This window comes from Mauremys reevesii, linkage group 24 (genome assembly GCF_016161935.1).
Source record: "Mauremys reevesii isolate NIE-2019 linkage group 24, ASM1616193v1, whole genome shotgun sequence".
Lineage (NCBI taxonomy): Eukaryota > Metazoa > Chordata > Testudines > Geoemydidae > Mauremys > Mauremys reevesii.
Window position 1 is genome coordinate 20,050,937 of NC_052646.1, and position 22,903 is coordinate 20,073,839.

At 52.5% G+C, this 22,903-nt stretch overlaps 2 protein-coding genes across 2 annotated transcripts; one reads left to right on the forward strand and one right to left on the reverse strand.

The window, feature by feature from the left end:
- The first annotated feature begins 206 nt into the window (after window positions 1–206).
- Window positions 207–7,822, forward strand: LOC120390141 (interferon-inducible GTPase 5-like). Its single transcript, XM_039512479.1, has 2 exons — window positions 207–647; window positions 5,336–7,822. Exon 2 carries the CDS (start codon window positions 5,382–5,384, stop codon window positions 6,705–6,707), a length of 1,326 nt encoding a protein of 441 aa, XP_039368413.1. The 5' UTR covers window positions 207–647; window positions 5,336–5,381; the 3' UTR covers window positions 6,708–7,822.
- A 5,495-nt stretch (window positions 7,823–13,317) lies between these two features.
- On the reverse strand, window positions 13,318–22,877 carry LOC120390137. Its single transcript, XM_039512474.1, has 7 exons — window positions 22,593–22,877; window positions 21,367–21,443; window positions 19,443–19,796; window positions 18,342–18,689; window positions 17,717–17,964; window positions 16,946–17,057; window positions 13,318–16,002 (listed from the first exon to the last, which is right to left on the reverse strand). The coding sequence occupies exons 1-7, from the start codon at window positions 22,859–22,861 to the stop codon at window positions 15,209–15,211; spliced, it is 2,202 nt and encodes a 733-aa protein (XP_039368408.1). The 5' UTR covers window positions 22,862–22,877; the 3' UTR covers window positions 13,318–15,208.
- Window positions 22,878–22,903: the final 26 nt, after the last annotated feature.

Below are 22,903 nucleotides of genomic sequence, written 5' to 3' on the forward strand. Positions count from 1 at the left end.
CCTGATCTGTTTCAAACAAAACAAAAACAAACACACAAAGAAATTTACAATAACCAAAGTGTATCTTTTTCCCTATCTTTGCTGTCGGAAAAAAAGATAAAACTGTTTAATTGCTTAAATGTTCCAGAATAAAAATTTCACCCTCGGGTAACAGCCAGAGCTCTGTGCAGGTTGATTATAGACAGCGCAGTGAGGAGGGGATTGAGGGGGAAGGGTCAGAAATGAAGAATGTCAGACACTAAGCAATTCCTGAGCCAAGTGGGATGAAAAGAATTCCAGTCCCCTCTGCTTGGAGAAGCAAAGAGGACAATGCGGGACCCCCCCACACTGATCTAAACCCCTTAAATCAGTTGAAAAGTGGCTGGGTGGAGCTCGCAGCAATTAGACTTGGACTTTGTTGTGTGCTTCAATAGATTCCATGGTACTTTCAAAACCAACAAGGAATCCGGTGGCACTTTAAGACTAACCGCTGCTTGTTTCTGTAGATACAGACTAACACAGCTCGCCCGGATATGTGGTACTTTCAGTTTCCGTATTACTTCATCGCAGACTTACAGGAAGAAAGAGAGAGCGAGAGAGAGACAGGGCTGAAACACAAAAGGATCACCCGAGAAGGTCCCAGGAATGGCAGCACTCAGGGGTGGAAGGTAAGAGATTTTCTGCTCCAGGGTGAGTTGGTGAAATTGATTCCTGGTGTCTTTTTAGCAGCTTCTTGGAGTCTGTAAGTCGAAGGCACAAATGATTAAAAATGGTTGCTCTGAAGGCCTCACTGAAAATAGCTTTTAGATACTCCGTGTTTACCATTTCACACTCAACTCCACCCTGATAACCCAGCCAAAGACCACTCCAGGGGCTTGTCCTTAGAGGTGGGCAAAACTGTTTGGCTAAAAGTGTGTGTGTGTGTGAGAGAGAGAATGCAGGTTTGGTGACTCTGAAATGTTCTGTGGATTTCAGTTGCTTTTGCCAAATTATCCGTTTGGAGGGAGGGGCAGCCTAATTGCAGGAAAAAAACAGACCTGACATTTTGTAAATGAAAAGTTTCAAAGCGGCTTTTTGTGTCACAATTTCCTCCGATTTCTTTAATTCCACAATGATTTAAAAAATGGCAGAACTCAAACGAAACGTTTCCTTTGTCCCAAAGCAAAACAACCATTTAACTTGTTCATTAGCTCACAGTTTTAAAAAGTTCTGTTTTCAGCTCAACCCCAAATGCCTTTTATTCCCCTGAGTTTTCAAAATTGCCAACAAACAGAAATCCCGTCTTTTCCCAGCTCTCGATTCATAGAGTCATAGGACTGGCAGAGAGCTCAAGGGGTTTTCTAGTCCAGTCCCCGGCACTCATGACAGGACAAAGTATTATTTAGACCCGAGGACACAGGTGTGTGTGTGTGTGGGGGGGGGGGGTCCTGCAGGTCAAGTGTTCCCCCAGCAGCTGGCCTGGGGGGGGAGTGGACCAGAGCCGGAGAGATGGGGCAGGACCAGAGCCTCGTCCCTCTGCCCGGACACTGCCCCCGCCCAGCCCCAGGCTTGGCTTTGCCTGTCACTAAAAACTGTTGTTTGTGTTCATGTATCTAACTTGGCATGCAAAATCTTAAAGGGACCTGTTCTAGGTGATGCACGCGCCTGCCATAAGTTACAAAGCCAGAAATGAAATGAACCAGCTCACGGACCCGGGGCTATTTTCTGGGAGGGCCTGGGTGTTCCAGAGCGCACGGCCGCCCGCTCCCTTGGCTAGCAGAGCTCAAATGCAGGGCCGGATTCGCTTTTCGTGGGGCAAGGTGCAGGGGGGCGGGATGGTCAGTCTCCAGAGCGAAGGGCGGCCTGGGGGCAATGGGGCACAGTGTGGGGGGAGCAGCCCCGCAGGAGGGCCCTGCTTACAACGCTGCAGCTGCCAGACGCACACCGGCCTGCCCGGCCCTGGGCTGCCAGCCCCTTCCCCTGGGGGGCGGGCCCGCACCACGCCACCCCCCTGCCCCACTCTGCTGCCCAGCGCCCCTCGTCCAGAGACCTCCACCGCAGAGCTCTCTGCCCAGCCCCACCCCTCCCAGAGACCTCCTCTGCGGGCCTCCCACCCCAACTGCAAACCACCCCGCTCGCCCAGCGCCCCCTGCCCATAGACCTCCCCATTGCCCACCCTCTTCCTCACAGCCCCACCACCACAGCTGCACAGAACAAGGAGCAATGGGCTCAAGTTGCAGTGGGGCAGGTCTAGGTTGGATATTAGGAAACACTATTTCCCTAGGAGGGTGGGGAAGCACTGGAATGGGTTCCCTAGGGAGGTGGTGGAATCTCCTTCCTTACAGGTTTTTAAGGCCCGGCTTGACAAAGCCCTGGCTGGGATGATTTAGTTGGGTTTGGTCCTGCTTTGAGCAGGGGGTTGGACTAGATACCTCCTGAGGTCCCTTCCAGCCCTGATAGTCTGTGATTCTACACCCCATAGTCCTGAGGGGATTCTGCACCAAACACTTAAAAATTCTGCACAGAATATTTTAAAATTCTGCAAATTGTATTTGTCAATCAATAAATGTGGAGGCTCCACCACGGCAGTGGGGAGCCCAGGCCACTGGTTGCATGGGGGTGGGCGAATACCCTGCAGCCACCCCCCACCCCACCCCGGGACAGGGACTCGGCACTGAGGCTGCACCCAACCCTGACACAGTGCAAGGGCCAGAAACACCCTGGGGCCCTGTCCCCCTGTGCCAGGCACACCAGGTGTGGGCAGAGAGGCTCAGCCCGGCAGCAGGATCCAGGCGCAGGGGGACTTAGTGTGGGGGGATCCAGGTGGGGGTAGGAGAGGTCTCTGAGGGGCAGTCTGGGTGCGGGCAGCTCAGTGGAAGATCTGGATGCACAGAAGCTCATTGGGGGGGTTCCAGGGGCAGGGGCAATGGGACTCTGCGGGGGATCCAGGTGCAGGTGTTTGGGGCTCAGTGGGGAGGGAGTCCGGGGGGCTCATCGGGGTGGTACAGATGCAGGGGAGGTGGGGGCTTGTCAGGGTGAGGGTTTGATGGGCCGGCTTAACAGGGGAGCCCCAGCTTCTGCCCAGGGGATGCCACATGCTGGGCTCCAGCTTCCCCCCTGCCCCCATATTCCCCATCCCTTTCCCCTCCCCACCCCACCCCCTCCGTCCCCCCTAGCCCCAGCCTGCCCCTGCCCTCCCCCCATAGGCACTCACTGTTGTACAGAAAACAGGAGGCTCCCCGCACACAGAAGGGGAGCGCGACCAGCACCAGGACCCAGAAAGTGGCATCTTCTGAGGAGCCCCCTCTTTTTCCAGCCAGGCAGCTCTGTGCTTGCAGAAAGGGGGGGGGGGAGGCAGTGGCCTGTGACCCCCACGCCTCACCTCTGTTTGGGGGCACTGCCCCCCCAAACTAGGCCCATGGGCATTCTCAGCTGCAGGGGATCTGTTCTCATTCCCCCAGGAGTACCCTCCCCCGAATCCCCACTGCCCCTCCAGAGACCCTCTGCCCCACGCCCTTCCTGCCCCCCAGCCACACTCACCGGGGGGCTGGCTGGAAGCGACTATGGGCTGATCCCACAGCACTGCTGGGGCCGGTCAGGGATCCCTCTGGCCCCTCAGAAGCGGCCAGGACAGAGCGGGAGCCCGGCCTGCCCCCCTCCGGACCCATATGCCTGGAGGGGCCCAGCAGGGACGTCCCTAGACATTGTGGTGCCCTACACAGCTCCCCCCGTGGGGTGGGATTGGCCTCAGGCTTCTGCAGGGGGAGGGAGGGGCTGCGCCCAAGGTCTGTGGGGGCCAGAAGCAGACTTGGGGGGCTGGAGGGAAACCACCTCCCAGCACAAGCCAGTGGGTGCTCATGCCCCCTCACCCCCGGCCCGGCCCCGACTCCACCCTTTCCCTGCCCCTGCCCTGCCCCCATTCCAACCCCTTCCCCAAAGTCTCTGCCCCAACTCCGCCCCCTCCCTGCCCCATTGGACCCCTTCCCCAAATCCCCGCCCTGGCCCCGCCTCTCCCCCCTTCTCCCCCCTCCCTCCCAGATGGGCAAAACAGCTGTTTCAAGGCGCAATAAAACATCTGCAGCTGGCCCGTGTCCCCCGAGGGGCCCCGAGCCCAGGATCCTGCCCAAGCCCAGAGGCTACATTGTAATTTTATTACCCCTCAGCCCAAGCCCCCTGAGCCCGAGTCAGCTGACATGGGCCACCCACGGGTGCCTTACTGCAGTGTAGACGTACCCAGTGTGTCTATTTCCCCGTTCTGCTTGTCCAACGGACAGACAAACAGAGCCGAGAAATGCCATCGAGTTGCATGTAGGACCTCACTTTGCTTGGCCAAAATATAATAGTACTAATAACACAATAATTAGGGAGCAGATCCCCATCTGGGGTCAATGGGATGTAGCTCCATTGGAGTCAGTGGGGCAGATCCCAGCTGGGGTCAATGGGCCGTAGCTCCACTGGAGTCAATGGGGCAGATCCCAGCTGGGGTCAATGGGCCGTAGCTCCATTGGAGTCAGTGGGGCAGATCCCAGCTGGGGTCAATGGGCCGTAGCTCCACTGGAGTCAATGGGGTCGGATCCCAGCTGGGGTCAATGGGCCGTAGCTCCACTGGACTCAATGGGGTCGGATCCCAGCTGGGGTCAATGGGCCGTAGCTCCATTGGAGTCAGTGGGGCAGATCCCAGCTGGGGTCAATGGGCCGTAGCTCCACTGGAGTCAATGGGGCAGATCCCAGCTGGGGTCAATGGGCCGTAGCTCCACTGGAATCAATGGGGCCGGATCCCAGCTGGGGTCAATGGGCCGTAGCTCCACTGGAGTCAATGGGGCCAGATATCCAGCCGGGGTCAATGGGCCATAGCTCCATTGGCGTCAATGGGGCCTGATCCCAGCTGGGGTCAATGGGCCATAGCTCCATTAGAGTCAGTGGGACAGATCCCAGCTGGGGTCAATGGGCCGTAGCTCCACTGGAATCAATGGGGCCGAATCCCAGCTGGGGTCAAAGGGCCGTAGCTCCACTGGAATCAATGGGGCCGGATCCCAGCTGGGGTCAATGGGCCGTAGCTCCACTGGAGTCAATGGGGCCAGATCCCAGCTGGGGTCAATGGGCCGTAGCTCCACTGGAGTCAATGGGGCCAGATATCCAGCCAGGGTCAATGGGCCATAGCTCCATTAGAGTCAGTGGGACAGATCCCAGCTGGGGTCAATGGGCCGTAGCTCCACTGGGGAGATTGGGGACCGATTCCCAGCTGGGATAAAACAGACGTAGCTCCAGGATCTGGCCCTAGGTCTTGAGAACTTATGGTAGATATAACAGGAGGGTCATATGGGAGATTAATTCCATTTATTTTTAATAACTGAAATATTTCTTCTCCTTTTCAAAGGCAGGCCGCTTAGATCGATTGAGCGGCTCACAGGAAGTCTCAGTAAATGTCCATTGACCCAGCAGTGGTTGAGAATAAATCTCCCACTATGAGCGAAGAAGAATTCAAAGCCGCTGTCCAAATCGGAAACCTTAGAAAAGCCGCTTTGATAGCGCAGCAGATGATGAAGTCACCCGGATTATTCGACATTGCCGTTGTCGGGGAGTCGGGCTCTGGAAAGTCATCATTTGTCAATGCCTTCCTGGGCTTAGCTGATGATGATATAGGAGCCGCCGAGGTCGGGATGGTGGAAACAACTGAGTGGTCAACCATGTATTCACATCCTGAATACCCTAATGTTTTCTTATGGGATCTTCCAGGAATCGGAACGCCACATTTTCAGTCAGTTGAACACAGGATGACAGATACATACTTGTCAGGATATGATTTTTTCCTTATTGTCACCGCTACACGCTTCAGAGAGATCCACGCCAACCTTGCATGGAAGATCCAGGAGAACGCAAAGAAGTTTTATTTTGTGCGCTCCAAGGTGGACCAAGACTTGGGGGCTGAAAAGAGAAAACCAAACTATAGTGAGGCGAGAACCCTGCGGCAGATCAGGGAGGACTGCCAAGCCCACCTGCAGAGAGCAGGGGTGAACGACCCTCAGGTTTTTCTCCTCTCCAGCTGGGAATCCGACAAGCACGATTTCCCCCTCCTGAAGGAAAGTCTGGATCAAGAACTCCGCCATGCTATGTTGCATAAGCTGCTCGACACCTCATGCTGGACCCTGCAAGAGAAAAAAACAGACATGCAGAAGACCACACGGGAACTAGCTGACTTCTCGGGCAGTCCTGGTGCCATTCCTCTTCCGGGTCTTTCTCTTGTTGCTGACATGGCTGCCTTGGTGGATTGTATGAGAGATTACTGCAAGGATTTTGGCCTGAATTCTGACTCCCTCTCTGCACTCGCTGAGCAGGTTGGGAAGCGGGAGGAAGATCTGAAGGCCGTGATAAGGTCTCCACTGGCCACAGAAATAACAATTGACCTTGTACTGAAGCTGCTGGAAAAGTGTGTAGGTGAGGGAGTGACGTTTCTGACTTACTTTGCCTGGAGTGTGCCAGTGGTCGGGGCATTGTTTTCTGCACAAGTTTCTTTTGGCACAACGGTGTTTATGCTGGATAACTTTATAAGCGACCTTGCTGAAGATACCCGAAGAGTCCTGGCAAAGGCTTTGGAGGGAGAAGAGAAAAAGTCAAGACAACATCACCAAGAACTCAATTTGCCTGTAATGCATGAAAAAAACCCAACCAATCCAATCTCAGCTGGAGGCAAGTGTGACACTGGCAGACCAGGTGCCAGCTCATGCCAAGACTCTACGCCTCAGCCCTGACAAATTCACAGCTGGAAACCCGTCTGTGCATGAGGATTGCTAATATCGATGTTAATCTTGGAAAAATGTGTTCAGATGTTAGGCAATACTTGTGAGTGGCTGCCTGTGTGAATAAATAAAAATAATAATCTTGCTTTTAATGTCTATATCCCCTGCTACATGTAAGGTAATACTTGAGGGCTCCGTAAAAATGTTTGCTCTGAAACTGTAAACCCAGTCAGGAAAGAAACATCAGGTGTGAAATACTGGTTTGCCCAAGGAGAGGTTATCTCCTGCCCATCTCCTGCTCATTGAATCCAAACAGGCCATTGTGGGACATCATAGACCAGTGATTCTCAACCAGGGGTGCATGTACCCCTGGGGGTACACAGAGGTCTTCCGGGGGTACATCAACTCATCTAGACATTTTCTAGTTTTACAGCAGGCTACGTAAAAAGCACTCGCCTAGTCAGTACAAACTAAAATTTCATATAGACAATGACATGTTTATCCTGCTCTATAGACTATCCACCGAAATGTAAGTGCAGTGTTTATATTCCAACTGATTTCTTTTATGCTAACGTAATAACTCCATCTCCATGAGCGGTGTAGAGTCAAAGTCGATGTAGTTAGGTTGACGCAGTGTCAAGGCAGACACGGCGTTGCTTAGATTGATGGTGACCCGCTTTCAGGAGCCGTCCCACAATGCCCCACACTGATAGTACAAGTGACAGACACGCACAGCCGACACGAGGAGTGACGTGTAGACTTGCACTGGCATGCAATTTAATTAGTGCGGCAGCTGTACGCCCACCTAAGTGAGGTTGAGATTCTTTTGTAGTGCAGACATGGCTGTACATAGGTATGTTTTAAGTGTAGCCCAAGCGTAAGGTTGCAGAGAGCCCGAAACAATCTCTGTGAGGTGTGAATTGCCCCGTTCATTCCGGTGGGTACAAACTCAAGTGCTCATGATGATTTTGAAGGGCCTCAAAGTGGGTGTCTATAATCTCCGCCCACTTTCGATTGCTCTGGTAGTGTCAAGAGCAGGGGTCGGCAACCTTTCCGACGTGATGTGCTGAGTCTTCACTTATTCACTTTCACTTAAGGTTTCACGTGCCGGTAACACATTTTAATGTTTTTTAGAAGGTCTCTCTCTATAAGTCTATATTATATAACTAAACTATTGTTGTGTGTAAACACAGTTTTCAAAATGTTTAAGAAGCTTAAGTTAAAATTAAGTTAAAATGCTGATCTTACGCCGCTGGCCCACTCAGCCCGCTGCCGGCCTGGGGTTCCGTTCGCCTAGTTCAGAAGCAGGCTGAGCGGGGCCTGCGGGACCCCAGCTGGCAAGGGGACAGCAGCCGGGACCCCAGACCGGCAGCGGGCTGAGTAGGGCTGGTGTCCGGGACCCAGACCGGGAATGTGTGTGTGTGTGTGTGAGAGAGAGAGAGACACACTCGGCTGATGTGTGTAAGGTGTACACATTAAGATGTTTAACTTTGTTGATTTCAGTGCATTGGGACAATATTGTTTATATCCTTGCCACGCCAGGCGCCTGAATTACCCTGATGCTCTAAAACTAACTTGAAAGCTGTAATCTTTCTATGCACATAAAAGTTCTTGTAAGTCTTGCTGGGAACCTCCCCCTGTAATGAGACCTTCTCACTTTCCCTTGGCGACTGGCCCATTGCACAGTAACTCCAGGAAGCGGGAATCAAAGGCTGTATAGGCTGTATGGGTGTATTTTATTGGGCTGTATAGGCTGTATGGGTGTATTGTATTGGAGATAGCAATTTCTCGCACTACACCTGCCGTGGAGAGGAGGGAGGGAGGGGATCCTGGGACTCTGGCCAGATCAGGGCTCCTCCAGCCGAGGGGGGTGGTCTGGGGTCTCCGGCCGTGGCGGGGGGGGGGCAGGCGGAAGGGGCACAGCTGGGGCTCCACCTACCGTCCATGCAGGGATTGTATGTAATTCCATGGAGGAGGGGAAGCACAGCGCCTCCGGGATATAAGAACATGGCGGGGGTGGGTTTATTAGGTGAATTTACTCTGGTTGCACCACCTCCCAAGAGCCCCAGTGCTTCCTGGGAAGGGCTGGGAGGACTTGGCCTATTCCTGGGGATTCCTGTTCTGCACTAACAGCTCTGACGAACCTATAACCACAGAAAAACCCCGATGTGGGGTTGCAGGACTGATCAGCTGCCAGGGCCCTGCTGGGGTTAGGGGTGAGTTCTGAGAAGATTATTAGCGCAGGTACTTTTATTGTTTTGAATGTGTTTTCTCTGCCTGACTTTCACCTTAAGAATAAATGTGCTGGCTTAGAAACAGCTGGGGGCTAAGTTACATCTGATGAAGCACAGAGGACGCCGGGCAGCAGCCAGCGTGGTTAGCAAACAGCTGAAGCAATGCTGGAGGTGGGCCAGACGTGCGTCTCAAGCCTTTGAGAGGTACCAAACATTACAGCACGTGGCAAACTTCTGTAGTGTAGACAAGGCCTAAGATTTTCTGCTCGGCACACACTTACTCCTGTGCCTGCGACCCAGCACTGACCCGTCCACCAGCCCTGAATTAATGCAAAGTCTTGTGTGAGTGACGAGGTTCAGAAACACTGACGCTCAATCCCCAAACACGCATGTTGAGTGGAGTATAAAACAAGTGTGACAAGAGGAGAACACGCCGGCTACCGAACGTACACACTGTATTAGCGTCTCGCTAACCTGTGGTGAGCAGGCCAAGCAATTACCTTTCAAAGGCAGAAACCATCAGCTGTGGCCTGGTTTGTCGTGCTATTGCTTGAAATGACTGGCCCAGGAAATGGGGCCTTTTCCCTCTCGGCGGCGTCGGCCCCAGTCTGGGCCCAGGTGGGGACTGGCTGGCTCGGGGCAGGATGCAGAGGGAGAGGTAACACTAGGGTTACCATTTGTCCGGACTCTCCTGCACATGTCCGGCTTTTTGGGTTAAAAATAGCATCCGGGGCGGAATTGGTAAATGTCTGGGATTTTTCCCCCCATGCAGAGCCGGCTGGATTGAGCCACTGGCAGGGGGCTTTGGCAGCCAGAGCCTCTCCTCCGCTTCCCCCCTCCTCTCCCCTGCAGCTTCAGATCACCGTCCGGGTGACCTCCGGCAGCTCTTGAGCTCCTCCCGCCCCCCGTTGTCCAGCTCCGCAGCACTCTGCGGGGACGGGGACCGGGCTGTGCGCTCCGCTGGGGAGTGCGCGCAGAGCCCGACACGCTGTTCTGAGCGGCACGGGAAGGGGGGGGCGGGGGTTGGAGAAGGGGCAGGGAGGTTCTGGAGGGGGCAGTCAGGGGACAGGGAGCAGGGGGAGGGTTGGATGGGTCGGGAGTTCTCGGGGGCTGTCAGGGGCGGGGCCGTGGAGAGGATCGGAGCAGGCCGGGGACAGGGAGTGGGGAGGTGCATAGGGCGGAATTTTGGGGGGGTCTGTTGGGGCGGGGAGAGGTTGGATAGGCCTCGGAGTCCCAGGGTCTGTCTGGGGTGGGGATGTGGCTAAGGGTTGGGGCAGTCAGGGGACAGGTAGGGGGTAGGAGGGCAGTTAGGGTGGGGGGTCTCAGGAGGGGGCAGTCAGGGGACAAGGAGCAGGGAGGCTTAGGTAGGGGGTGGGCAGTCAGGGGACAAGGAGCGGGGGGGTGGATTGGGGACAGGAAATAGGAGGGAATGGATGGGGGCAGGGCTAGGGCGGGACTCCCCATCCTCTTTTTTGATTGTTAAAATACAGTAACACTGTAACACAGACCGAACAGCGAGTGAGGGACTCAAACCTATTCCCTAGCCAGGAAACCGACAGCGTTAATAACGATGCACGTGGTGTTTCTATTGGCAACCAGCTTCTCGAGGTCCCCAGGCTAGTCTGGCGGGAGGCTTGGGACAGAGGAGAACAACACAAGGGAGCCCCCGGCTCTGCCCCCACTGTCTGAGTGTGTCCCTAGGGCTGCAGGGAAGCAGGAGTAGATCCTGCAGCAGACCACACGGATCGCTCAGTGCCAGGCTCAGATTTCACTTGTCCTGTAGCGTTGCCGCTGAGCTGAGCTGCCAGGACCCGTGCAGCCCCCCGGGAACGCCCCGTCCCAGGTGGCACGGAGCCTGCTGCTGAGAGGCGAACAAGGGAGCGGAGCTAAAAGACTGAGTGAAGAAGTGAGGGGTGTGGTTAGCCCACTAGCCTTGGAATCAGGAGATGCAGGGTGTGTTTCTGGCCTGCTTGGGGTCTCGCTCTGGGCCTCTATTTCCCCTCCCATCTTTTGTCTTTGTGTAAACTCTTAGGGGCAGGGCCTGTCTCTGGCTATGTCTGGGCAGCCCAGATCTCAGCTGTCTTTTGCTGTGTGTCTGGCAGCGGTGCCATTTTAGATTGGGGGGGGGCAACTTTAACTTTGATTCGAGTAGCTCCTCAGGCACATGAAAACTCTGGGAGATAACAACTTAGAAAGTTGCTGACAGGAGCACTGTACCTAATTCCTATGTAAAGAAAGAAAAAGATATAAATACAACAACCAAAGCCATATTTTATGTTTATACGTATGTTTAGAACAATCAGGAGATAATACAGCAAGATATTCCCAAACCCAAGCCTTGAAGTACCATAAGAACGGCCCTACTGGGTCAGACCAAAGGTCCATCTAGCCCAGTGTCCTGTCTACCGCCAGTGGCCAGTGCCAGAGGGAATGAACAGAACAGGGAATCATCAAATGACCCATCCCCTGTCGCCCATTCCCAGCTTCTGGCAAACAAAGCCTAGGGACACCATCCCTGCCCATCCTGGCTAATAACTCTAGATGGCCCTGTCCTCCAGAAATGTATCTAGTTCTTTTTGGAACCCCGTTATAGTCTTGGCCTTCACAACATCCTCTGGCAGTGAGTTCCACAGTTTGACTCTGCTTTGTGTGACGAAATACGTCCTTTTGTTTGTTTTCAACCAACTGCCTCTTTAATTTCATTTGGTGACCCCTAGTTCCTGTGTTATAAGAAGAAGTAAATAACACTTTCTTATTTACTTTCTCCACAACAATCATGATTTTATAGACCTCTGTCATATTCCCCCTTTTGTCATCTTTTTTCCAACCTGAATATTCCCAGTCTTTTTACTCTCTCCTCATACAGAAGCTGTTCCATCCCCCTAATCATTTTTGTTACCCTTCTCTGGACATTTTCCAATTCCAATAGATCTTTTTTCAGCTGGGGTGACCAGATCTGCACGCAGTATTCAAGATGTGGACGTACCATGGATTTTTATAGGGGCAATACAATCTTTTCTCTCTTATTATCTTTCCCTTTCCTAATGATTCCAAACATTCTGTTCCCTTTTTTGACGGCTGCTGCCCATTGAATGGATGTTTCCAGAGAGCTATCCACAGTGACTCCAAGATCGCTTTCTTGAGTGGTAACAGCTAATTCAGACCTCATCATTTTGTCTGTATAGCTGGGATAATGTTTTCTAAAGTGCATTACTTTCCTTTATAAGTTTTGGAGCCTGAATACAAGAACTAATAACTTTAACTGGTAAATAAAATTCATGAAGCATAGTTGCTCAATATCATTGTCCTTACCACATCACACCAATCCTCTCAAACACCCCCATACTTTTTTTTATTTTCATTTATATGACCTTTTGGAAAATTATAAGCAAGCAAATATACACACAAATTAAAAATGTATCTCATTTCTTATGAAAAAGTTATGAAGTCTAAAGTAGTGTTTCTCCTCAAACATTCTTCTGAAACATGGAATGACTAACAAATTAGAACACAAATTTGTTTGGGCACTATTTAAATAAAAAGAATAGCCGAAAAGCTTTTCAAGTGATAATTGGAAAGAAAATATTACAACAGCTTGGCCAACATAGGGTTCCCATCAGCTCGGACACATCTGAAGGTGTATTTCCAATATGTAAAAAAATGACTTTTTCCAATGCCAACGTGTGTTCTTTTCTTATTAAGTTACTCAGTAACTAGAAATAAAGTGGTAAACATTGTAATCTATTTATACGATGTATTTGCTATTTCTCCAGCACAAAAGAAAACAAATTTAAAAATGGAACTTTGAGCCTCTGGAAACTGTTCAGTTCTATTGCGTAATACCGGAATCCCGAGTCTGTATCTACAGTGATGTTAGAGGGGTTTCCTTTCACCCCCTCCCCTGGTTCTTGTCACGCAGACAGAAAGCAGAAGACCAGAAGTCCGAAGTGCAGGCAATGCCATGTTTATTGGGGTTAGTTCCAAGCAAACACGTCCAGAGCTCTACAGGGTCTGTAACCCAGTGTTCCCTTCCCAGCTCGGACACCGCAGAGCCCGGCCCGTGTCCCTGTTCCCCATTTCCACCACCTCCTTCTTAGCAGACCCCGATATACCTGCAATGCACTCGCCTAGTCACACCCCTTACAACAGGGGTAGGCAACCTATGGCACGGGGGCCGAAGGCGGCACGTGAGCTGATTTTCAGGGGCACTCACACTGCCTGGGTCCTGGCCACCGGTCCGGGGGGCTCTGCATTTTAATTTAGTTTTAAATGAAGCTTCTTAAACATTTAAAAAACATTATTTACTTTACATACACCAATAGTCTAGTTCTATGTTTTCGACTTATAGAAAGAGACCTTCTAAAAATGTTAAAATGTATGACTGGCACGCGAAACCTTAAATTAGAGTGAATAAATGAAGACTCGGCACAGCACTTCCGAAAGGTTGCCAACTCCTGCCTTACAACTTATGGTCATGCTCCGTTCTCGGGGGTCGTATGCCTGGGGTCTTCGTCCCACCTCTTTTGTACCCCATGAGAGGGGTAAGGAGTGAGGTAGTTTTCAGGCCAAGGCCAAGCTTGTAGTGTTTCTTATGTCTGCACTCCCCGCATCCACCATGACGATCCTAAAGGGTTGCTTGACCTTGGCTTGAGAAAGGAGCCAGGCAGCCTCCCAGCATATGCTCATGTTACTCTCCCACCATGCCCTGTAACACGTTAGCTCCATCCCTTATCTCGTCCCATGATACTAACAAACCCAGCTGGCCAGGCAGAAGCAAGACACATGGTGTCTTTGTTCACACATATTAGTAAGGATATAAAAGTATCAAAAAATCAAACCCCAAATTCTCTCTCAGGCTGACAAGCCAGCTATATACTAACAAGTGACCCAGCTGGGCCATTCTTAACCGTGCCTGAAAGAAAATACAGTCTGACACTAGACATCTTAAATGTTAAGAAAATTTGCCCTCTAAACACTGTCCTTTCTAGGGCACTCTCAGATACTAAGGAAGTTAGGCAAGAGACCTGTTCCCAGGCTGTAACAACCTGGTACAATTAAGAGCCCTCCAGGAACTGTGAAGAAGTCCCAGAGTCCATAGACTAATTTCAGAAAGCAAACATTTGTATGTGCTGATGGAGACGCCGAGGTACAGACAATAACGTCCTCAGGTTTCCGTCAGGAGCGACTGAAAGGTCTCAGGGCAGCACCAAGGGTGACACTGGAAATAAAACTGCCCGGCTTTGTGGGGGAGACTCCTGGAGCTCAGCACTCGCTGGGTCCCTTCTCTGGGCCAAGGCTGGCCAGGCCCTGCCCTCCCCTGGCTCCCGTCCCACCAGCGGGGGAGCGAGGAGCTATTTCCCCACAGGAAGGGCTTTGAGTGCCCCCTGGTGCCGGGGCTGCGAGCGCTGCTTGGGAGGGCTAATGGGCACCCAGGCTCTCAGGGGGCATGTGGGGATCTCGTTATACCCGCTCTGCTCAGGGTGGGGCGGACGGAGCCATGCAGACAGCTCTCAGCCACAGAGGCCAAAGCTGGGGAATTTACATTTCCCGGAGCAGGAGAGGTGGGGGCGGGGACAACCCTGTGCCTGCAGCAACTTCTCAGACCCCACCCAAGGCCTTCAGGGAGAGCAGGGAGCAGCGGTTCCTCTTCCTGTTTGCACTCCATTGCGACACGAACCTGGGGTGGGGGAGGGGCAGGTGCCCGCCCTCTGTTAATAGTGCCCCTGCCAAGCAGGCATGTTTACATGGCTATTCTTAGCCTTGTGGAGCACGACCAAGTCAATTGACGCGGGCACTAAGACCTGGTGCCTCAGGCCTTTTTTTTTTTTTTTTCTTTTTTTTTGCTGTGTAATTTCTCCCTTCCCTCTGGACAGGGAAGATCAAACTGTTTTTGCTCCCGTAGGCTGCAGCTCTCTAGCAGAGTGAGTGTGGTCAAAGTGCCATGGCTGAATGTCTAGGGCCTTCCCGCCGTGTGCCTGCTGCGTGCACTGTCGGCAGAGGTGGATCCGGCTTTCTACGACAGGGTGATACAATTTCATGCATCACCCAGAGTTCAGAAGGTCTGGAGACAGCTCTCCAAACCATCACACCAACCCCACCCAGAGCACCAGGGGAGCGGGGAAAGAACTGTGACTCCCTGGCCAGTGGGACTGTTAATAAATCGCAGGCTCCTGGCTTTGCTGGCAGAGGGACACAAAAATAGGACATGGGCCAAATAATCTGGTGGCGTAAATTGGAGCTACCTAAATAGAGAGTTTGGCCCCATATCTGCTCTGCCTCCTACAATGGCACTTTTATCTGTCGCAAAATGGGTAAGGAGCTCTTTGAGAGAGCCCACTGCAAAGCGCTCGCCCTGTGACGGCGGAATTCCTCAGCTAACATTCGCTGCAGGCGGGGGAAATCAAACTTGTCAGGGGCCCAGCTGGATATAAGGAAAACGTTGGTTTCTCCTCCCAGGTGCGATGTACAGTCCTCTCTGATCGTCTGCAGGGCGCTCTCCTCACAGCCGTTTCTTCTCCGTGCAGACGCCATGTCCAAGTCCACTTTGGAACGGACAAAGTAAAACATCTTCCCCAGCGTTCGAATCTCCTCCACAAGTCTGGCGTCGGTGTTTCTGAAGCGCTCACAGGAGATGATAATGAACATGTCACACTGTCTGAAGTGACGCTGCCCAAGGAAAGTATCTAAGGGACAGTTCGTTGTCCCGATCCCTGGCAGGTCCCATAACGTCACGTTGGGGTGTTCGGGATGTGCATAAGCCTTGGGCTCCACCATCATTTCTCCCAGCACCCCAGTCTCAGCAGCACCTGCATCATGTTCTTTCAGACCCCGGGTGGCATTGACAAAAGATGACTTTCCAGATCCCGTCTCTCCGACGACAGCAACTTTGAGCACTTCATTCTTGACTGCCTCACTGACCTCTTGCAGCGCAGCAGCCAGCCCCGGTGGGGTATTTGTGGCAACAGCAGCTTTCAGTTCTGCAATTTCTCCTTCAGAGAGCATGGCAAAGTCTCCCCAAACCACATCTGTAGCCGCTCTTCCCTGTTGTTCGTGCTCCTGAACTGGCTGACAGTCTTAAGGAAAAGGAACGACACATTTCAGTTATGGATAGATTCATTTCCACAGGCTGTATACAATCAAAACCAACAGCTACGCTCAGTAGGGTCTCTAGTCAACAGGCAACAAGATTCGGCTGACATTTAAGGAGGCTGCTTTTGTCACATGCCAGAGCTCCAGCTCATTATGACCCTGATTCAGCAAAGCTCTCGAATCTTTACTGAATTCTCTAGAAGTTCTGGACTTTTGGGGCCTGGTGGTTCTTTCACCAGGCCTGGCACATTTGTGCCCCTTCCCACCCCACAAAGAGAAACAATTGTCAGGGGCCTCCAGCCCATCCCCAGAAAGGCCCCTTGGTGTAGAAAATTATCCAATGTTAAGCAGTGGAACTGCAGCAGATTATAGAGGTTTCAGCCTTTATATAAAAGACACTGACACTGGGGCCAAATTTTACTCTCTTAAATTCTTAATTTCCAAGATTTTCCAGGGGTCGAATTAGCCTCTGGACTCCTGGAAGGCTGTTTGTTTTTTAAATAGCAATATCCAGGAGACCCCAAATACTCAATTCTCCCCCTCCCCAATGACTGGATGCTGGAACTATCCCTGCCTGTCACTTAAATCAGTTCTGCTTTCACTCAAAGTCAATGGGAGTTAGGTTCCAAAGTGCCTCGGGCATCCTTGAAAATGGGACTCAGGCTCCTAAGTCACTTTGGCACTTCTGAAAATTTTAACTATGATCTCCTGACTTGCCCTCCCGAGGATGCGGACGTGCCCGGGGCCAGATCCTCAGTGACTGGATTTGGCCCATTGTCCCCTATCTTCTACCAGCTTGAACAATTCCTGAGCCTAATAAGCAAGTGGTTTTGTCCTGTCTTAATTCAGCTAAACATCAAGTGCTGCTAATGCCACAGGCTGATTTGGTTATAAAGCCCCAAAGCATGAAAAAACACGGTATTTTACCCAAGGAGCTGGAAGACTGTGTGTCACCATGAGAACCTGGTCTCATGACTCGAGAGCCTCCAGGGCATCTGGTGGTAACCTCTCCATCGGGCTGTGAGTTCGAGTCTGTCTCCTACAAAAGATTCACATTTGGGGAGATGAAAGAAAATCTGTGTTAGGAGTTCTGGTACTGCAGCACAGAACACATGAATAGCTTGGCACTGTAGAAAGGGGACTCTAAGTGACACCTTGTTACAGCACCAGAGCTCTATCCTAGCTACCTTTGTGTATTTCACTCTCCTTCCATGACCTAAATGCATCACATGTGACGTAGCTGGTGCTTGGTAGGTGCTGGATTATCTGGTCAGGACCAAGGAGCACAATTCCAACTGAAAGGCTCTTCCAGAAGGGTTTGCTGTATGCTGCAACAGTGGGAGCTGAACCCAGCTTGGGCAAAGCGTGACCTGCTGCCTTAACCACGACGCCAGCCTTCCCCCTGCAGGCTCCGCTTTTCCTACTACGTGCTGTGCTTTGTGCCTCCTGCTGCAGCTCAACTTTTGCAATTCTCCCCCATATCCTGCCATCATCCCCCAGGACGTGCGTCTCCTGGCTGCTGCTGCTCCATCACTAACAATACCAATAACAAAACCAACCAGGAAAAAATGCCACAGTTTAAAGCAAAACCAGATATTTGTAACAATCTAAGAATCCCCCTTGTCACCCAGCAACCCAACCCCAGAATCCCCCCAGCACATGCAAACAGGAAGGAAACAAAAATGTCTTGAGCCTCACTCGGAAGGAGCTGGCCGGTGGTGGCAGGAATGTGTTTGGATTTGCTGACTCACTGGCTGTCAACGGGTTTGACTCAGACTGGTCACTGCCCGCCTGCTGGTTCCATTGGGAGCAAAACTGAGAAGTCCTGAATCTCCGCAGCAAGGAAGGACAGTGCTCAATGATAATATACAGTATAATTAATAATAATGCGGCTAAACACAAGACGACACAGAACGCAACTAGCCGTTGCCAGTCACTCACAAAGCCTGTAAAAGACAAACAGAAAACAAAATAAAAACTCTCGGGGATGCTATTAGCACATTCTCAGCCCTTCCCTTCCCATCCCTTGTGCAGCCTAACAACTGCTTCGTTTTTCCCCTTCTGCTGCACATTAAGCAGGAGCTTTCGTTGAGGTATCCGCAAGGCCTCTTCCTTGTGTGGCTATGGTGGGGGTCAGAAGCCAGCAAATCATGGATGGCTCATATTGACCCTAGGGGGAAGCAGGGACACCCTGGACCAGATTAATCGAGGTAGAACCTGCCAAGGCTGGGGAAAGGTTAAGGTCACATTGAGGTAGATACCTCAAGGGCTTTCCCCAAGTGTAGGAAAACCCTCGGGGCTTGTACAATACGCTGTTCCGTACCTTCGACTGTAACTTGCATCCGCACCGAAAACCGCCCCAGTTCCGGCTGGACGTGGCAGATGTAGAATCCCTCATCCTGGCTGCAAACTCTCCTTAGTGTCAGGGACGCATTTCCCTGAGGGAACCTCTCCGGGTGGAGCTGTGTTCTGCCCTTGTAAGCGGCATCTTGTCTCTGCAACGTGTCCATCCCGTTACAATAGCTGTGAACCAGGAGATCCGGCCCCTCGGCTTCTTCCTTCCTCCAGGTGACGTTCAACGGCTGGAGGTTTAATCCGCATTCAAAGGGGCAGCTCAGGGCGATGTCCTGCCCCAGCTGAGCTACGATGGGAGACGCCATTTCACTCTCCCCTGAACAGGAAACAAGGCTCAGAATTACTTACCCCAGCTCCAGAGGCAACTTTTTGTCACATTTTTCATTCTGTTTTATAGAAGCCAACCAGCAACACAAACAAACATGCCTCACTCGTAACATGCACACAACACAACCACCAACCGCACCCACGACACACACTGCTTCACAATACTCCCAACCCACCACACTTACATGACACACACGCACAACGCACACACAGCACATGCACAACCACACACAAAGACCTTCCACGTTACCGAGAAGACTAACAGCGTTACACTACTTCGCATTTTCTGTGCAGTAAAAAGTTTGTACCCACCGACCATTTCCTTCAAAATCCTCATGCACAGAAAGGCCAAAAACATCACCAGCCCTCTGCTTGGGGTGTCAGTGGGATCTGAACCCATGACCCTTAGAACTAAAGGTACTCATTTCTGTCCCATGAACTAAAGGAATAACTCCAAGATCTGACACCACTAGTAGGCTATTATCTCTTTAGGTGATACAGCTGCTAGTGGCAGACAAAGGTGAGCACTGTGCTTGTGTGGGCTAAACCTTTGTGGGAAAACATAAGGCGACACAGCGGCTGAAAGTCAAGGCCAAGCGCTGCTAGTGCAGACGTGGCCTGTGTCTGCCCTGGGGGATTGTTGCGCTTTAACCAGACCTGGCTCTGCTGGGTGATCACATTGTACACAGGGAGTGACTGCATCTCAGACGCTCTGACAGGGACACAGGCAGAGGAAACCTACTTAGCACGGCCAGGGAAATCTTCTGGGTCGAGGTTCCCAGCTCAGAGGTGACGTAGCAGAGGTAGGAGCCCTCGTCCTGGAAGCGCACAGCCCTGAGTCGCAGGGACGCATTTCCTGTGTGGATCCCCTCTGGGTCCAGCTGCGTCCGGCCCCGGTAAAGCTTGTCCTGTCCCTGCCACAGGTCCCTCTGCCCATAGTAGCTGTGAACCAGGAGAGCTGCGCCCTCGGCTCTCTGCATCTTCCAGGTGATGTTCAGTCGATGGAGTTTTACCCCCGGTATGTGGTGGAAGGCGCAGCCCAGAGTGATGTCCTCGCCATACTGAGCTGTGATGGATGCCTGTGCTCCAGCGACTCCTTAAAGGGAAGCAAAGGTTGGTGGGGGAGCCTTTGAACCCATATTTCCTCTCCCTCCCCAAGTATTTGCACCGACTAGCTGAAGAGCCTGTCGCCGTCGGACATGTGCATCCGTAACAGGTGCACCCCATCCCCACAGACCCACGGCCAGTGCACAGTTACTGATTAGTAACAAAAGGCATCAGGGCACTGCCACGTACAATTCCTCCCTTAACCCCGCTGGGCTGGAGGAGTTCCCTTGTGCACACAGCTATCCCAGCCAGTCTGGGCTTTTATTGATCGGCTTGTTGCGCTCACAGGGGATGGTTTTACACACTATGCTATGGGCGTGGCCACACGAGAAGAGCTTTGCTGGGATAGGAAACGGGCAAAGTGCTCGTAGCGCAGACAGGGCCTGCGTCTACACTAGCGGGCTGTAGACGTGAACTAGACCCAGTGTAGGGGGTATAAGGAGCCGTGGCAGGACAAATGGCGGCAGCAGAGGCCTGGCGTAGCCATGCTGAGTATGTGCCCACTGGTGGCAGCTGCTGCTGTTTGTGCTACTGCATTTACACTGCTCTCTATACTCACCCCAGCGATCCCTGAACTACGGTGAGCTGGGGAATCGGACCCCTAGTTCACAGTGTAGACAGGGCCTGTGCTGGCAGAAGTGTTTAGTGTCGACATGGCTGCAGCTGCAGTGGTATGAAGGGGTTTAAAACCAGTACAGCTAGTTCTGTATATGAAGGGGAATACGCTAGACCAGTGGTTTTAAAACTATTTTTCCGGGGACCCAGTTGAAGAAAATTGTTGATGCCCGCGACCCAACGGAGCTGGGGGTGAGGAGTTTGGGGTGTGGGCGGGGCTCAGTGCTGGGGCAGAGGGTTGGAGTGTGGGGATGAGGACTACGGGGTGGGGCTAGGAATGAGGGGTTCAGGGTGTGGGAGTGAGCTCAGGGCTGGGGCATGGAGTTGGGGTGTAAGAGGAGGTCAGGCCTCTGGGCTGGTGGTGCAGGCTCTGGGCTGGAGCATCAGCAGAGGTTTGAGGAGGCTTAGCCTCCCCCGGCCTCCATCACCCACCGCCCATGACCGTACCCTTCTAGAATGTAAAAATAGCTTGTACTCCCCTTTGCAGCACCAAGTTTAAACAAATTAGCTAAACACGTCATTTTAGACCCTCTGCAGATTGTACAATTGTTTTCAAATTGTATTTTTAATTATATCTGTCAACTTAAAATTCATATGAAAATAAAATCTGGATTATCTCCTGATTGTTCTAAACTTACATATAAACTTAAAATGTGGCTTACTTGGGGTTGGTATCTATATTTTTTCTTTCTTGTAGAAAGATTTAGATACGATGCGCCTGTCAGTGAATGTCTAACTTATTAGCTGCAAAAAAACTAGAGTTTTCAGGTGCCTTGAAATCACGGTTAAAATTGGTCCCTGCCCCCCAAAAATCTGAAGCGGCGCCACTGGGACAGACGGGGACCAGTTAAAAAAAAGGAGGGGGGACCCAGTATGGAAATGGACCATTAAAGTGACACCAGATCACACTCTAGAAGCAGGAGAGTGAAGCGGGAAGTACCTACCATAGAGAGTCCACAGAGCCATCAAATGCAGCCACCAGCCAGGGCTCATTCCCACCCTGCCTCTGACCTTTTTGCAGCTGCAAGCGAAGGAGAGAAAATGCTCCGATTAGCTGCATTCCAGACGCCAGCCCCTGGGAACCACATTCACACTGGCCCTGCAGCCCCGGGATCCCTGCAGCCCCACTCACCCCGGCGCAAACCGGGAGTCACTCCGCTGAAGGCAGCTTAACTGGGCCTGATTCTCAGTGACGTCCTGGCTCCTCCACCGGGGTCGTGCAGTGAGCAGAGAGTTGTAAAGGGGACTCAGTGTGAATGAGAATCAGGAGGAACCGCTTTATACCAGGGTAAGCGGCATTTGCATGCAAAAGGGGCTGGATCCCAGCTGGGGTCCATCAGCCGTAGCTGCATTGGAGTCAATGGGGCCAGATCCGGGGTGGGTAAACTACGGCCTGTGGGCTGGATCCAGCCTACGAGCTGTTTTAAGCCGGCCCTCGAGCTCCTGCTGGGGCGCAGGGTCAGGGGCTGCACCACATGGCTCCCGGAAGCAGCGGCATGGCCCCTCTCCGGCTCCTACGTGCTCCAATGGGAGCTACAGGAATGGTGCCCACGGATGAGGCAGCGTGCAGAACCGTCTGGCTGTGCCTCCGCATAGGAGCCGGAGACGGGACATGCTGCTGCTTCTGGGAGCTGCTTGCAGTAAGTACCACTTGGAGCCTGCACCCCTGACCCTCTCCCGCACCCCAACCCCCTGCCCTAGCCCTGATCCCCTTTCCGCCCTCCAAACCCCTCGATCCCAGCCCAGAGCACCCTCCTGCACCCCAAACGCCTCATCCCCAGCCCCCCCCAGAGCCAGCCCCCCCGCCGGAGCCCTCACCTCCCTCCCCCATCCGACTCCCCCACCCTAGCTCAAAGCCCCCTCCCGCACCCTGAACTCCTCATTTCTGGCCCCACCCTGGAGTTCGCACCCCCACCCAGAGCCCTCACCTCTCCCGCACCCCAACCCCAATTTTGTGAGCATTCGTGTCCCACCATACAATTTCTCTTCCCCGATGTGGCCCTCGGCCCAAAAAGTTTGCCCATCCCTGATCTAGAAGCTATTTTCAAGGAGCCCTTCAGAGCAACCATTTTCACTCAGTTGTGCCTTCAGCTCACAGACGCGAAGAAGCTGCTAAAAGGGCACCGAGAACCAATTTCACCAACCCGCCCTGGAGCAGAACATCTCTTACCTTCCACCCCCGAGCGCTGCCATTCCTGGGACCTTCTCGGGGAAGTTAAAGACATGGGGTGACTGATGCTTTCGTGTTTCAGCCGCCTCTGTCTCGCTCCCTCTGTCTCTCTTCCTGTAAGTCTGGGATGAAGTAACAGGGAAAGTGAAAGTGCCACACAGCTCATTGAACCAACACACAGCGCAGTTCAAGTCTAATTTCCGTGAGCTCCAACCAGCCACTTTCCAACTGATTTTAGGGGTTTCGATCAGTGTCCGTGAGACCCGCATCGCCCCCGGGAGCAGAACACGCCGGGGCCCCCAGACCCCGCC

What these genes read in the sequence shown, in the direction of transcription:
- LOC120390141 (XM_039512479.1), top strand. Translation starts at nt 5,382, where the DNA reads ATGTCCATTGACCCAGCAGTGGTTGAGAATAAATCTCCCACTATGAGC.
- LOC120390137 (XM_039512474.1), bottom strand. Translation starts at nt 22,861, where the DNA reads ATGCGGGTCTCACGGACACTGATCGAAACCCCTAAAATCAGTTGGAAA. An exon ending in GGCTCTGTGGACTCTCTATG is followed by an intron (nt 19,797 to 21,366) that starts GTAGGTACTTCC and finishes CTTCCCTTTAAG; the next exon opens with GAGTCGCTGGAGCACAGGCA. An exon ending in CACCGGCCAGCTCCTTCCGA is followed by an intron (nt 17,058 to 17,716) that starts GTGAGGCTCAAG and finishes AATCTTTTGTAG; the next exon opens with GAGACAGACTCGAACTCACA.